This window comes from Aotus nancymaae, unplaced genomic scaffold (assembly GCF_030222135.1).
Source record: "Aotus nancymaae isolate 86718 unplaced genomic scaffold, 86718_ANA_hifiasm-v0.15.2.pri h1tg000059l, whole genome shotgun sequence".
In the NCBI taxonomy this organism is placed as follows: Eukaryota; Metazoa; Chordata; class Mammalia; order Primates; family Aotidae; genus Aotus; species Aotus nancymaae.
In genome coordinates, this window is record NW_026988473.1 from 53,389,083 (window position 1) to 53,401,816 (window position 12,734).

The 12,734-nt window shown below is 47.2% G+C and overlaps 2 protein-coding genes across 3 annotated transcripts; one reads left to right on the forward strand and one right to left on the reverse strand.

The window, feature by feature from the left end:
• Positions 1-3,360: 3,360 nt before the first annotated feature.
• TIMM10B (translocase of inner mitochondrial membrane 10B) lies at positions 3,361-6,537 on the reverse strand. Its single transcript, XM_012456757.3, has 3 exons — positions 6,448-6,537; positions 6,174-6,269; positions 3,361-5,978 (listed from the first exon to the last, which is right to left on the reverse strand). The coding sequence occupies exons 1-3, from the start codon at positions 6,484-6,486 to the stop codon at positions 5,802-5,804; spliced, it is 312 nt and encodes a 103-aa protein (XP_012312180.1). The 5' UTR covers positions 6,487-6,537; the 3' UTR covers positions 3,361-5,801.
• Positions 6,538-6,672: 135 nt separating this feature from the next.
• ARFIP2 (ADP ribosylation factor interacting protein 2) lies at positions 6,673-11,507 on the forward strand. 2 transcript variants are annotated; one of them, XM_012456758.2, is made up of 8 exons: positions 6,673-6,773; positions 7,566-7,706; positions 7,957-8,053; positions 8,768-8,886; positions 9,059-9,280; positions 9,819-9,976; positions 10,124-10,298; positions 10,759-11,507. In XM_012456758.2, exons 2-8 carry the CDS (start codon positions 7,608-7,610, stop codon positions 10,912-10,914), a joined length of 1,026 nt encoding a protein of 341 aa, XP_012312181.1. In that variant the 5' UTR covers positions 6,673-6,773; positions 7,566-7,607; the 3' UTR covers positions 10,915-11,507. The 2 variants fall into 2 exon arrangements, with proteins under 2 accessions (XP_012312181.1, XP_064221295.1); XM_064365225.1 differs by lacking the exons at positions 6,673-6,773; positions 10,759-11,507 and adding an exon at positions 10,627-10,752 and having other exon boundaries at positions 6,892-7,706.
• The last annotated feature ends 1,227 nt before the right edge of the window (positions 11,508-12,734 follow it).

A 12,734-nucleotide genomic window follows, 5' to 3' on the forward strand; every position in this document is an offset into this window, starting at 1 on the left:
CCTAAAGATAATTCAGCTTTAAAGTGTTACCCTTTCAGAGGTATAAAAGAAACCCAGTTCCAAAAACAGTCCTTTCAGCTATACACTTGGAAGGGGAACTTGGTGGCCCTTCTAGAGATGCCAGGTTTCTTTTTTATCTAGAAATGACTGCACGTGGAAGCTGATATGTAGGCATTTTGTAAATCATATTGAGTGAATGAAATTGTGATTTCCTAAGAATCAAACCTTGGTTTCCTAGTCCTAATTAATGAGAGGCTCGTTGCTTGATGGTGTGTGCAAACTCACTTGAAAGGGACTGTTTTAGACAGATCTTCATGACCTGTTTCCAACCCAGTTAATCAACACCTCTTTTAAACCAAAAGGTCTTCAGGGTGTGGTAATTGTTTTTTTTGTGCCATTTTGGGGTGGAGAGGGTGGATGTGATGAAGCCAGTAATCCAGGAATTAACTCCTTCTCATGCTGTGATTTTGTTCCTCTCCACCAGAGTATGAAACGGCTTCCAGGAGCTCCAGATATAAGCTTGGAAGAAACACATGGTGACAATACTCAGAATCTAAATTGGACTTCTGTTGTATTCTCACCACTGAATTTATTTTTTAGCAGTTTAAAGGGTATATTTTAGAGTCTTCTATTTTGTGTGAAATTAGATCCTCCCTTTCAAATGCTGTAATTAACACAATTCAAAGTAAAACTTGAAAAACATACTGAAAAAAGTGTGATACACCAAAAGCATGAGGGATTATGGGAGCTGGAGTCTGGGGAAGAGTTCTTTGAGGAAATAATAACTAGGATCTCAAGCATGAGAGGTAGATAAAGGGGGAAAGCATTGTAAGCAGGAAACAGCACATACAAAGGCCTTGAGATGAAACAGTACATGACAAGTTAGAGAAAGTGAAAGAAGGCCAGTGTGGCTAGAGCACAGACAGAGGGAAAAACAGTGAAGTGTGACTTGAATCAATTCAGCAAACAGTACTGGCAGTCCAGTGTTTGATAGTTACTGATAGGGCTGGGAGTAGGCAGAGGCTGGATCATGCAGGGCATTGCAGGTCATATTTAGAATCTCAGTTTTTATCCTAAGAATGGGAAGCTATTGCAATGGTTAAGCATTAGTTTGTATTTTATGGCTTATGAGTGAAGAATAGATTGAAGGGGTACAAAAGTGGGTATAGGAAGCAGCAGCAACTGCAATAATCCTGGTGGGAGATCATGGTGAAGATGGAGAAAGGTAGTGAGAACCAAGGGATATTTAGAAATGTAAACTGATAAGATTTGGCAATTGAGTGACAAGAGAAAAAGGGAAATGCCTTCGAGCTTCTGTAACTGGATGATGAGTACCAGGCACAGGATAGTTTATTAGGAAACATATTGAGTTTGGGATGTTTTTGAGATACCTAAGTGGAGATGTCAAATAGCTTGGAGGACATCTGGAAGTCATCAGGAACTAAAGTTCGGAGTGGGGATGAAACTGTCCTAGAAAAATTAGACTGAGAAGAACAGTACCTAAAGAAACTCTTAGATTTAAAGGCTAGGAGGAGGATGAGCCTGCAAAGGAGGCTAAGAAGCTATGGTCAAAGAGGTAGTAGTAAAACCATAAGAGTAGAATCAGACACCAATGGAAGAGTATCAATGATAAGAAACTAGAAAATTTTACCAAATGCTACTGAGAAGTGAGGTAGTGAGGACTGGGAAATAACTACTGGATTCGAGATAGGAAGTTCATCATCAAGGTGACCTTAGAACCATTTCAATAGAATAAGGGTTGCAGAAGTTCAATATAAATGGGTTGAGGAATGGAAATGGAAAATGACCTGTAGGACGAAGAGGCCCAAACCAACTGTTTTGAGAAGTTTAACTGTAAAGCAGAAAAAATGGAAGGGTAACTGGAAAAGAAATGAGGTATGAAGTGGTTTATTAACAGAGGAGTCTTTAGCATGTTTAAACACTGATAAGAATTCAGTAAAGTAGAAGTCAAAGATCCTCAAAGAGAAAAGGACTAGGATTCCAAGCACAGGAATAGGCACTGGCCTTAGATAAGAGGTATACTTGCCCTGTTTAGATGAAAGAGAATGATGCATATATGTGGGTAAATAAATTGTGGGATGTTCAGAGAATTAGCGATAGCTGCTACTTTCGTCTATGAAGAAAGAGTTACTTGCATAAAGTAAAGATAATGGTGGCAGGGTGGGGGGTAATAACAGATTTAAGAATATGGTTTGAAGTAGTAATTGCAGGGATAAGTAAAAATGACTAGAAAAATCTAGTAGGACTATGGGGCTGAGACATTTGAAGCTGATAACCATGGATTCATAGTGGTGTAAATTTGCTCCATAGTAGTTTCCTTGGGTGGCATTTAGCTGTCCAAATGCAGGCACAGACAAGTTTCACTTTATTTAAGGGTTCAAAAAAAGAGATGAAAGGCAAGGAAATTCAGCCTATTTTATGCAAATCACTAGTTTAAGCTATCTAGGAATCTAAAGAAGGAAGGAGCTAATGGAAAGAAGCATTGGCTGCAGTGAAATCAGAGACTGATAGAGGGAACAGTTCAATAAACCAAGTGGAAGGAATATGGTAAATAATAAGATGCAAGTATTTTGAAGATCGAGCAGTTTGAGGTCATGATAATGGCCAAAATATGACAAAGGGAGTGAGTGGCTAAGACAGAGTGAAAACTATCAGAGATTGGGCCAAAGAACTAAGAGACAAAACACCAAATAAATTGTCTATGTAAATATTAAAATATCAAGGAGTGGACAGGAAGACCAAAAGCTAGCTATTTAGAGTAAAGCAGCAGGAGAGTCGTAGTAAATGAGAGTGGTAGATAAGTAATGAGAGGGTTGTATGGATGACTAGCCTCAAAAGATTGAGGCTTTGCAAAAGAGTGGGAAGTTCTGAAGCCACAATGGCAGGAACACTAAAGTGCCTCCAATGTTTATGTTTGTGATAACAGGATAAATAACATGATAAAGCTTTGTCAACATTTATTCTTTAATGTTGTGCTTGGAATATCACCTTGCTCTCATTATGCCAATGGCTATCACTTTATGGCAAGACCTGAGAAAGACTAGATTATACGTACACAAGGCAGAGTGGTAGGAATAAAGTTTTTCTCCTACACGTGAACTTATTTATAAACAGGGAAGAACTAGGACAAAAGAGATTGAAATTTGAAGGGATCAACTGATGGGTCAGCTTGAGGGGCATTTGTTTTTTCATGCCTAGAGGCAGGTTAAGTACAAATGAGCTCGCAGATAGAAGCTCTCAAACTCCAAAGAGCAAAGGCTTTAGAGTCAGACAGATCTATATTCCTAGCTCTTCTTAAGCAATTACTATCATACGACATGGAAAGATGAGAAGCACAAATATTCACAATGGAAGTTTATTGCAAGGATACACACAAATGTTGATGTGGAAGAGTCCTCCCACTGGCAGCACAGTATCACAGGTCCCATCCTCCTGTCTTCTGGAAGTTAAGAAGTTCACAACCTGTTTTACTTGCATTTATATTTCCCAAGGACAGAAATTTCATTAAATAGAAAGCAACTCCCTGGGTAAGGTCCTGGTCAGCAACTTTTACCATCCAAACAAACTTTTCTGTTCAAGAGATGGCAGCTAAAGGGGGCAAAAAACATGATTGGAACTATTTTTTCTCAATAAGAAACTGTGTATAGACTGGACGCAGTGGCTCACGCCTGTAATCCCAGGACTTTGGAGGCCAAGGTAGGCAGATCACAAGGTCAGGAGATCGAGAGCAGCCCGGCCAATGTGGCGAAACCCGTCTCTACTAAAAATACAAAAAAATTAGCCGGGCATGGTGGTGCATGCCTGTAATCCCAGGCTACTCGGAAGGCTGAGCCAGGAGAACTGCTTGAACCCAGGAGGCAGAGGTTGCAGTGAACCAAGACAGCATCACTGCACTCCAGCCTGGGCAACAGAGTGAGACTCCATCTGAAAAACAAAAACAAGAACTGTCTATAAAAGGGTCTTCTGACACATTCTGGATTGTTGCTTGCTCATCTGTTAAGTGAGGCTAATACCTCTTATAGTTGTGTTATAAAGATTAAGCATGACATCTACCAAAATCAGAACCTATACAAAGTGGGTGCTCAATAAATACTATCTTAAGAGGCAGCCTGGTGTGTAAAATGAACATGGACTTTAAAGTCAGATCTGCACTTTAATAATGGGCTTGCTACTTGAGAATTTCAATTTTCTGCTCTGTAGATAGGATAGAACATCTGCTTTGTGGGTAGTTGTAAGAAATTTTAAAATTTATTACTGTGGAACCAATGTCTAACAGCTTCAATTCCTTTAAAAAAAGAAACAAGGTCACTTGATGAGGGTGGGGCATGCGATTAAGGACAGCAGTGAAGGTATAAAATAACTGCCTATGGTAATTAGAGAAGGAAATGGACCAGGAACCCATAAAGGTAAAGGACTGAGTGTAGATGTGAGGACTTGGCTGAGGTTGGAAGCCTTGAATATTTAGTGGCATTTATTACACAACTGTTTTACTCTAGTAGTTTGAAGGAACAGAAAAGACAGAATAAGTAGAATGATACAAAAAGATGGCCAATGATGGCAAGAAAATGGGGTGATAGAATGGTATGCTATTCAGGCTGCTGAATACAGAAGTAAATTACACAAAGGTGGGAGGCGGGGGAGGCAATAATGAGAAAAGAATGGAGAGGCTGGAATTAGAAATCACAAAACATATACCATGGGACCAATATGGGGCAGATGATAGAAAGCTGGAATTAGGAGATTCTAGATAAGCAGTGAAACATTAAGGTAGCATTGAGGAAGAAGTCCCAAATATTTAGTTTTATCCTTTTTATCATAACGACTGCCATCTACTTGTCCCTTTAGCCCTTCAGTTTCTCTCCCTCGGATTTGGCTGTATTGCAGAATATGTGCCCAACTTTCTCCCTTCCTGATTGCCCCTGAAGACAAGCACAGACTTTTGTTCAAAGGTTTTACTGTTCATCCTGAGAAGACTGTAAATACTAGGAAAGTAACAAGCTGGGGAAATGGCTGAAGTTCCAAAAGACCCCAGACTTCTTACAGGTTTCATCTCTCTTCTGTGGCCACTAACTTCTCAAGGAGGCAGTACCCAAAAGCCCTGTGGTTTTTTTGACGGGTTGTACTTAGATAGCTTCTCCTTTCCTAGATCCAGCAGAATTCTAGACATGTAAGACATAGTTCACAAAACAGTTATGAACCAACAAATACTTGGCTCACGATTATGAGCTACTGAAATCAGTCAGACTTAAGGACAACTAGACAGAGCTCCCATTTCCTGTCATCTGGGCAGGAACCAATTTTCTGTTGTATAAATTGGCCTTCTGGTACATTCTGGATTCTTGCTTCCTCATCTGTTAAATGAGGCTAATACCTCTTACTCATAGTTTTGTTGTAAAGATGAACTAAGGTAAAGCATGACATATTACCCATCTTAAAACTGTACACACAGAGCCTGCTTTAACCAGATGCCTACGAATGCTCAGGTTTTCCTTCTACAAATAGAAGAAAATTCCTCAGCTGCCAGGGCTGAAGCCAGCGGATATGCACTAAATGACAGAACAAAGGATTGTGCCAATTAAGTAGGCAAAGCTTCCTTGCCCAGAATATAAATCAAACAGAATAAAAAGCGGGTTTATTGGCTCCAGGAAAAGGAGCAAGGACACCCAGCTTTCAGGCAACCTCGAATTCTCTCTGTATAGGATTCACCAACCCCAAAGTCCACTGGGGTCCTTCAATCAGAGAAGTCAGTCCAGGGCCTTCCCTCCTGGGGTTGGGAATGGCTAGCTGCCTGATGGAGAGACCCCAGGCTGTTCAGCAGCAACGCCTGGCACAGCCGAGGCAGCCTCGTAGTCTGCGATGCGGCGCTGTACCAGGGCAGGCATGAGCTGCACGTAAGCGGCCATGAGGCGGTGGTTGGAATGGATCAGCTTCCCAGCACAGCTGTGCAGACAGGCCTCCTAGAAGGAAGACAGGGTTTAAGTGGAGGGTAAAGGTGTCTGTCCTGTCAGGCCCGCCTCCTTCCTTCCCCATGACTAGCCTAGGGGTAAGGATCGTAGAAAAGGCCAGGGCCAGAGGTAGGGGAAGTGGGGAGAGGAGGGAAGCAGTCTACTGCTAAACTATTTGTAGAGTAACCTCCCTACACAGTTCCCCACCTCCTCAGCGTCCAGAGCTCGGTGGTGCAAGCTGGGCACACAGCGCTGGAAGCAGAGTTCTGTCATCCGATTGTAGACCAACAGGAAGTCACGCAGCTGGGAGAAAAGGGAGACCACACTTCTACTCAAGGTCTCGCCGCCCGAAGTTTCCCAGGCCCGCGCACCATAGCCCGATGTTTCCAGCCCTCAAATCCCTGGCTCCATGGGGTTCCCGCGATGTGCGCAGGAATACGAGCTGAACGTCTGGCCCCGAATCGACTTAGTTCTCACTCACGTTTCTAAGTTGCTGTTGTTGCTGAGGCTGCTGCTCCATCACGCCACCGGCGCATACCCTACGCCACTTCCGTTTCAGCTTCTCGGTGCCGCCCCGGAAGTAACCTCTCGTCGCTCTCGAGAACTAGCTCGAGTATCGCCCTGCCCCCGGCTGCGACGTCACCTCCGCCCTTATAATCTGCGACGTGGCCGGCTTCTTCTGCCCGTAGAGGACGTCACTTCCGCTGAGTCCCTGACCTGCTGCTAGGATCGCGACGGGAACTGGAGCCCGAGGTCCCCGCGCGGCCCGGGCCTGGCGCCCTGAGGGGAAGAGCGGCCCGGCCCGAGGTGAGAGGGATATGCTTGGGCGACGGGAAGTTGAACGCACAAACCTGTCCAGAGGGCAAGATGCCCCGAGCCCTGGGGAAGGATGAGGACACACCTGATGTCCAGGTGTATGGGGGTGGGGGCGGGGGCTCACACACCTGGGAGACATAACTGACTGTGGAAGGGATCACCGCTATCCTGGGAAAGAGAGGCTTTTACCAGAGACTGAGAACATACACCAACTGATCTAACTAAGGCCTGGTGGGGAGGGCCCGAGGAAAAGGAGGTGCATGAGACAGAGGAGGAGGAGACCCCCTGAAGGAAGGGGGAAGAAACACTAAAGGAGTGTGAAAGGCCAAGCAATGGAGAACAAACCTGAATTGGGCGGCGGGGTGAAGACCTGAGCCTTGGAAAGGGTTCGTCTCATGCTCAGCATAAGCACACCTGCATGGAGATAAGTTCTAAGAGAGCGGACTTTCCCTCTTCACTGTTGTATTTTCATTGTTAGAAATAGTGCCTGACACATAGTAGGCACCCACGAAATGTCTGCTAAATGACTGAATGAGTATATGAATAATCACCAGAGTCCTGGTGAGGTTGGGGGCTTATGAGGAGACACAGTGCTTTGGTGTGCCTGTGTACACATGTGCATTTTGGAGGGGAGAAATACATAAACCTGAAGAAAGGAATGGTGGCCAAACGCTGAGACACTCAAACCCTGGGACAGCCTTTTAAACCTCAGAAACAACAGAGGAGGCCTCCTTCTTCTAGAGTGCTGGCAGGTGTCTAGAACTTCTGTGTTGGGCTTTGCAGGGTGCTGGGGTGGAGAGTTTTACTCCAATACCTTCCCTAGCCATGACGGACGGGATCCTAGGGAAGGCAGCCACAATGGAGATCCCTATCCACGGGAACGGCGAAGCCAGGCAGCTTCCTGAAGACGATGGGCTGGAGCAGGTGCTTCTGTTTGATTCTTCTAATTGTTTCAATTTAGGAATCCAATTTCTAAGCCCTGGGTTCTCACCCCCTATTCCAGTAGCCTTCCCCTGACTTACCTGACTCCATTCTTTTTACATATCATTCTGATTCTGTGCAGAGTTCCCTTGTATACTGTCTTCATGATGCTTGAATCCAAACTTGTTCCCACCTCCAAAATGCTTCTGCTCCACCTATGTTTTTGAAGCAACCCCTCTTCTCTGGCCTATAGGACCTCCAGCAGGTGATGGTGTCAGGACCCAACCTCAATGAAACCAGCATTGTGTCTGGTGGCTATGGGGGCTCTGGTGATGGACTCATCCCCACAGGTATGAATGTTCAGAAACAGGAAGCTTGGGTGGAGGAGGGGACAAGAATGGTTTGGGGAAACATAGGATATGTCAAGGAAAGCTTAAATTATGTCTAGAGATCTTGGGAACTTCTGCTTGTATGAACCCCATGGACTCTCCTCAGCCCAAGAGCAACTCCCAGCATTGTCCATCCACTTCCCTTTTGCCACTTGGCCCCTGAAATGGCTCATTTGTCCTTTCCCTGCCACCACCTGAGCAAAGTTAAGACCTACTTCACAGGAATACCCTACTCTACAGCTTGAGGCTGAGTTGGAACTTTGTGAGGCTTCTCAGAATTTTACTGTAGATTCTAAAGATTAAAGGAACAAACAGTCCTGAATCTCACATTAAGATTCCACATGGGAATGCAACCAGGTTTCTTGTTATCATGATCCACCATCCTTTACTCCTGCTACCCCAAAAGTCAGTGTATTTTCTTCTGTTTCCTCTGCCCCTGTACACCAGGAACTCCCTGCAAACCCCTCCTCCAACCCCTAAGGAAGTCATATATATATCAGGATTTGGTTCTCACCGTGCAAGATTCGAGTTCCTCCTAGTAAGCAGTAGAATCCAGTTGTCTCTAGCATTTCCTTCAGGGAAGTCAATTTCATGTGCTGGGAGAGAAGTATGGGTGGGGCCACAGAGGTGTTGTGTATCTAAGAGAGGCTGGTGTCAGAGAACTTGATCCTTTAGGGTCTGGCCGCCATCCATCTCATAGCACCACTCCTGCTGGCCCTGGAGATGAGGTGGCTCGGGGCATCGCTGGAGAGAAGTTCGACATTGTCAAGAAATGGGGCATCAACACCTATAAGGTAGGATTTAAGCACCTCTCCCTTCCTCAAAACTCCTTATGGGTACCTTTTTTCCCTTTTCCTCATGATCGTGAGATGTGGCTGAGAGTAGGAGCCTGGGGGTGCTGGGATAGATATTGTTGTGTGGGGAGGTTGTTAGGGTCTCTGACCCATTCCCCCATTTCCCAATCAGTGCACAAAGCAACTATTATCAGAACGATTTGGTCGAGGCTCACGGACTGTGGACCTGGAGCTAGAGCTACAGATTGAGTTGCTGCGTGAGACGAAGCGCAAGTATGAGAGTGTCCTGCAGCTGGGCCGGGCACTGACAGCCCACCTCTACAGCCTGCTGCAGACCCAGCATGCACTGGGCGATGCCTTTGCTGACCTCAGCCAGAAGTCCCCAGAGCTTCAGGTGCCTCAGCTAGACCAAAGAGGGTGGGGGATCTGGGCACGGGCCCTCTCAGGCAGTCATGCCTCATCCTCCCTCCCTCCTGCAGCCCACAGGGAGAACCCCTTCAGGGTGGGCCCAGCCCTACCCCCAGCAGCACTCACCTGTGGAGGCAGCCTAAGGGTTTGTACAGAGGTCCAGAAGTTGGAGGGGGTGGGGGAGGGGGCACACTAGGTGCCTCACAAATAACCCCTCTCTGCATTGGGCAGAATGCCTTCAGTGCTCACCTAATCAGAGCCCCTCCCCTGCCTGCCACACTAGCTCTCAGACTGTTCCAGTCTTGTGAACTTATCCAAGAATGCCCACCACCCACATTCCTACCCCAGGTATCCCCAGGGTGACCCCACTAACTTTCTGGCTAAGAGAGCCTTGCTGGATGCAGTCCTTGGTTGTTCCAGTTTTGCTGGCTGTTTCCTCCTTGGGGAGGAGGGGAATGAAGGGCTCTACAGCTCCAGTCTGGTAGGGAGTGTTATTCAAGGCCTGTTCCTCCCTCTGCCCTCAGGAGGAATTTGGCTACAATGCAGAGACACAGAAACTGCTATGCAAGAATGGGGAAACGCTGCTAGGAGCCGTGAACTTCTTTGTCTCTAGCATCAACACATTGGTCACTAAGACCATGGAAGACACGCTCATGACTGTGAAACAGTATGAGGCTGCCAGGTATGGGCACTGGCAGGGCTTGGGGTTTGGGGAGTTGGCTGGCATGGGAGGAAATTTGGGCATTAGGGGCATAAGAATTCAGGAAGGAAAAGAGAATATGTGTTGAAGACAAAGGGGTGGAGACCAGCCTGTATCACCCCTCCCCAGGCTGGAATATGATGCCTACCGAACAGACTTAGAGGAGCTGAGCCTAGGCCCCCGGGATGCAGGGACACGTGGTCGACTCGAGAGTGCCCAGGCCACTTTCCAGGCCCATCGGGACAAGTATGAGAAGCTGCGGGGAGATGTGGCCATCAAGCTCAAGTTCCTGGAAGAAAACAAGGTGCCAACCCCACCCTCCTTGACCCTAGCCCACCTTTCCATCTGTGACACTAACCTTCCCCTCAGACCCTCCCCATATTGAATGGGGAAATGCAGCCTAGCTAGGGAGTAGAATGTTACCCCCTCAGCCCCCTCTCAACCCCTGGGCCTTTCCAGATCACCCTCCCTCCAATTCCTGGCCCTTTGCTATTGGAGGATTTGGCTGCTGGTCCCAGGAACATTACTGGGAAAAATCACTACCTTAGCTGGGGTACCAAAACCCTAGGCCCAACAAATCAAGTGAAGTTTCTTCCATCAGACTGACCCTTCTCCTTTGACTCCCTGGGTAGAATTCAGCCCTTACCCCAAAAGCACCATCAGAGCAGAGTCCTTGTGCCCCTGGTCTGTGCCTGGGCTCAGGCTCATAGACCCTCAAGAAGGGCGCCTGAGTCCAGCCTTAGCTGACCCTGCTGGACCCCCAGATCAAGGTGATGCACAAGCAGCTGCTGCTCTTCCACAATGCCGTGTCCGCCTACTTTGCTGGGAACCAGAAACAGCTGGAGCAGACCCTGCAGCAGTTCAACATCAAGCTGCGGCCTCCAGGAGCTGAGAAACCCTCCTGGCTAGAGGAGCAGTGAGCTGCTTCCAGCCCAACTTGGCTATCAAGAAGGACATTGGGAAGGGCAGCCCCAGGGTGTGTGGGAGATTGGACATGGGACATCCCTTGTCACTTGCCCTCTAGCTTGGGCTCCTTTTTCTGGCTGGGGCCTGACACCAATTTTGCCCACATTGCTATGGTGGGAAGAGGGCCTGCAGGCCCAGAAGCTGCTGCCCTATCTTTCTGGCCACAGGACTTCATTCCCAGATCTCTTCCTTCCACTCCACAGCCAACGGCTATAACAAAACCACTCCCTGGCCAATGGCATCACTCCTCAGGCTGGGGTGTGCCCCCTGACTAATGACAGAGCCTCAAAATGCCCTGTCAGCCAATGGCAGCTCTTCTTGGGCTCCCCTGGGCCAATGATGTTGCATCCAATACCCTTTGTCTCTCCTCTATGCGTGCCCATTGCAGAGAAGGGGACTGGGACCAAAGGGGTGGGGATAATGGGGAGCCCCATTGCTGGCCTTGCATCTGAATAGGCCTACCCTCACCCACCCACCCAGTTTAATTGTGCTTAGAGCCCAAGAAGATTGGGATCTAGCACTAGGAATAAACCTTTCATAAAAGCAGGCCCAGCGAGGTCAATTTGTGGGGGGGGGCTCTAGGAGGGTGGCCTGGGTGGAGACATGCCCAGTCTTGTCATACACCAGAACCCTATCAAGTCAAAAGAGCTGGGGCCAGGCAGCTGAAGTCAGATTTCAGAGATGGTCTGAAGGCCCAGTCTTCTCTCCCAGCCCCAGTTGGAGCCAAAGCTTTATTTGTCCTTTAGCTGGCACCAAGATAGCTATGGATCTTAAGAGCATCAAATCCAGAGGGGCTTGGGTTTGCTGACCTTCATCATGCATTCATTCATACAGCAAATATTTACTGAGTGCTTTTATTTGCCTGGCACTGCGTTAGACCCTGGGGAAACATCAGTGAATAAAACATAGTCCCTGCCCACAGTGCTTAGGGCCTAGTGGGGGAAAAAAAGTAACCAGGCAACTACAATACAGTGATAAGTACTAGGATACAGAAGTACAGGGCGCTATGGGAGCAGGCATCTGGCATAGACTGGGGTGCAAATGGGGATGTCAGTTTGAAAGCTGAGACCTGAAGGGTGAGAAGATGACAACCAGGCAGGGTAAAGGGAAGAGCATCCCAGGCAGCGAGGCCAACATATAATGAAGACTCTGAGTAGGAACTGGGAGGAATTGTTTGGAATGAAAAATAAAGAGGGAGTGGCTAGATCAAGACTGCAGGTGGTTAAAGACTTTTGCCTTCTGGAGGAGCTGTGAAACGTTTTAAGCAGAAATTTGACTGTATGGGAGAAGTATAGGGTTGAGAAAAGTCCTCTGAAGCTTAAGGTAGTGTCCTATCAACTCCGGTCCCCTCATCTTGGGTAGTCTAGTAGCCCTAGCCCAAAACTCCAAGCATCATCTCCATCTGGGGTTCCTTCACAAGCACTGGCGCATCCTGTGCTATGTGCTAAACTCAGGTGGATAAGAGGTTGAGGCAGTTCCCGTGGCTCCTGCTGCACCCAGGTGATGAGGCTAAATCTGAACCTTGTGTGAGAGATTACAAGAAAGCTTCCTAACAGCACTTCGGTTTAGTTAGGGCTCAGATGTCATCACCTGTATGTCCTTTAGCCAAGGAAAGCTCCAGAATTTTTCAGGATTCTCCCCACCTCTGGAAGGCTGGAGCAAGGGGACAGCCTACTCAGCAGATTCCCATAACACTGGGTTCCTCACAGGCCTGTCTGCAGTTTGTCATGGTTACTGCAGCTCCCAGGCAGTTTTCTGGGCTTTGGTCAGCCTG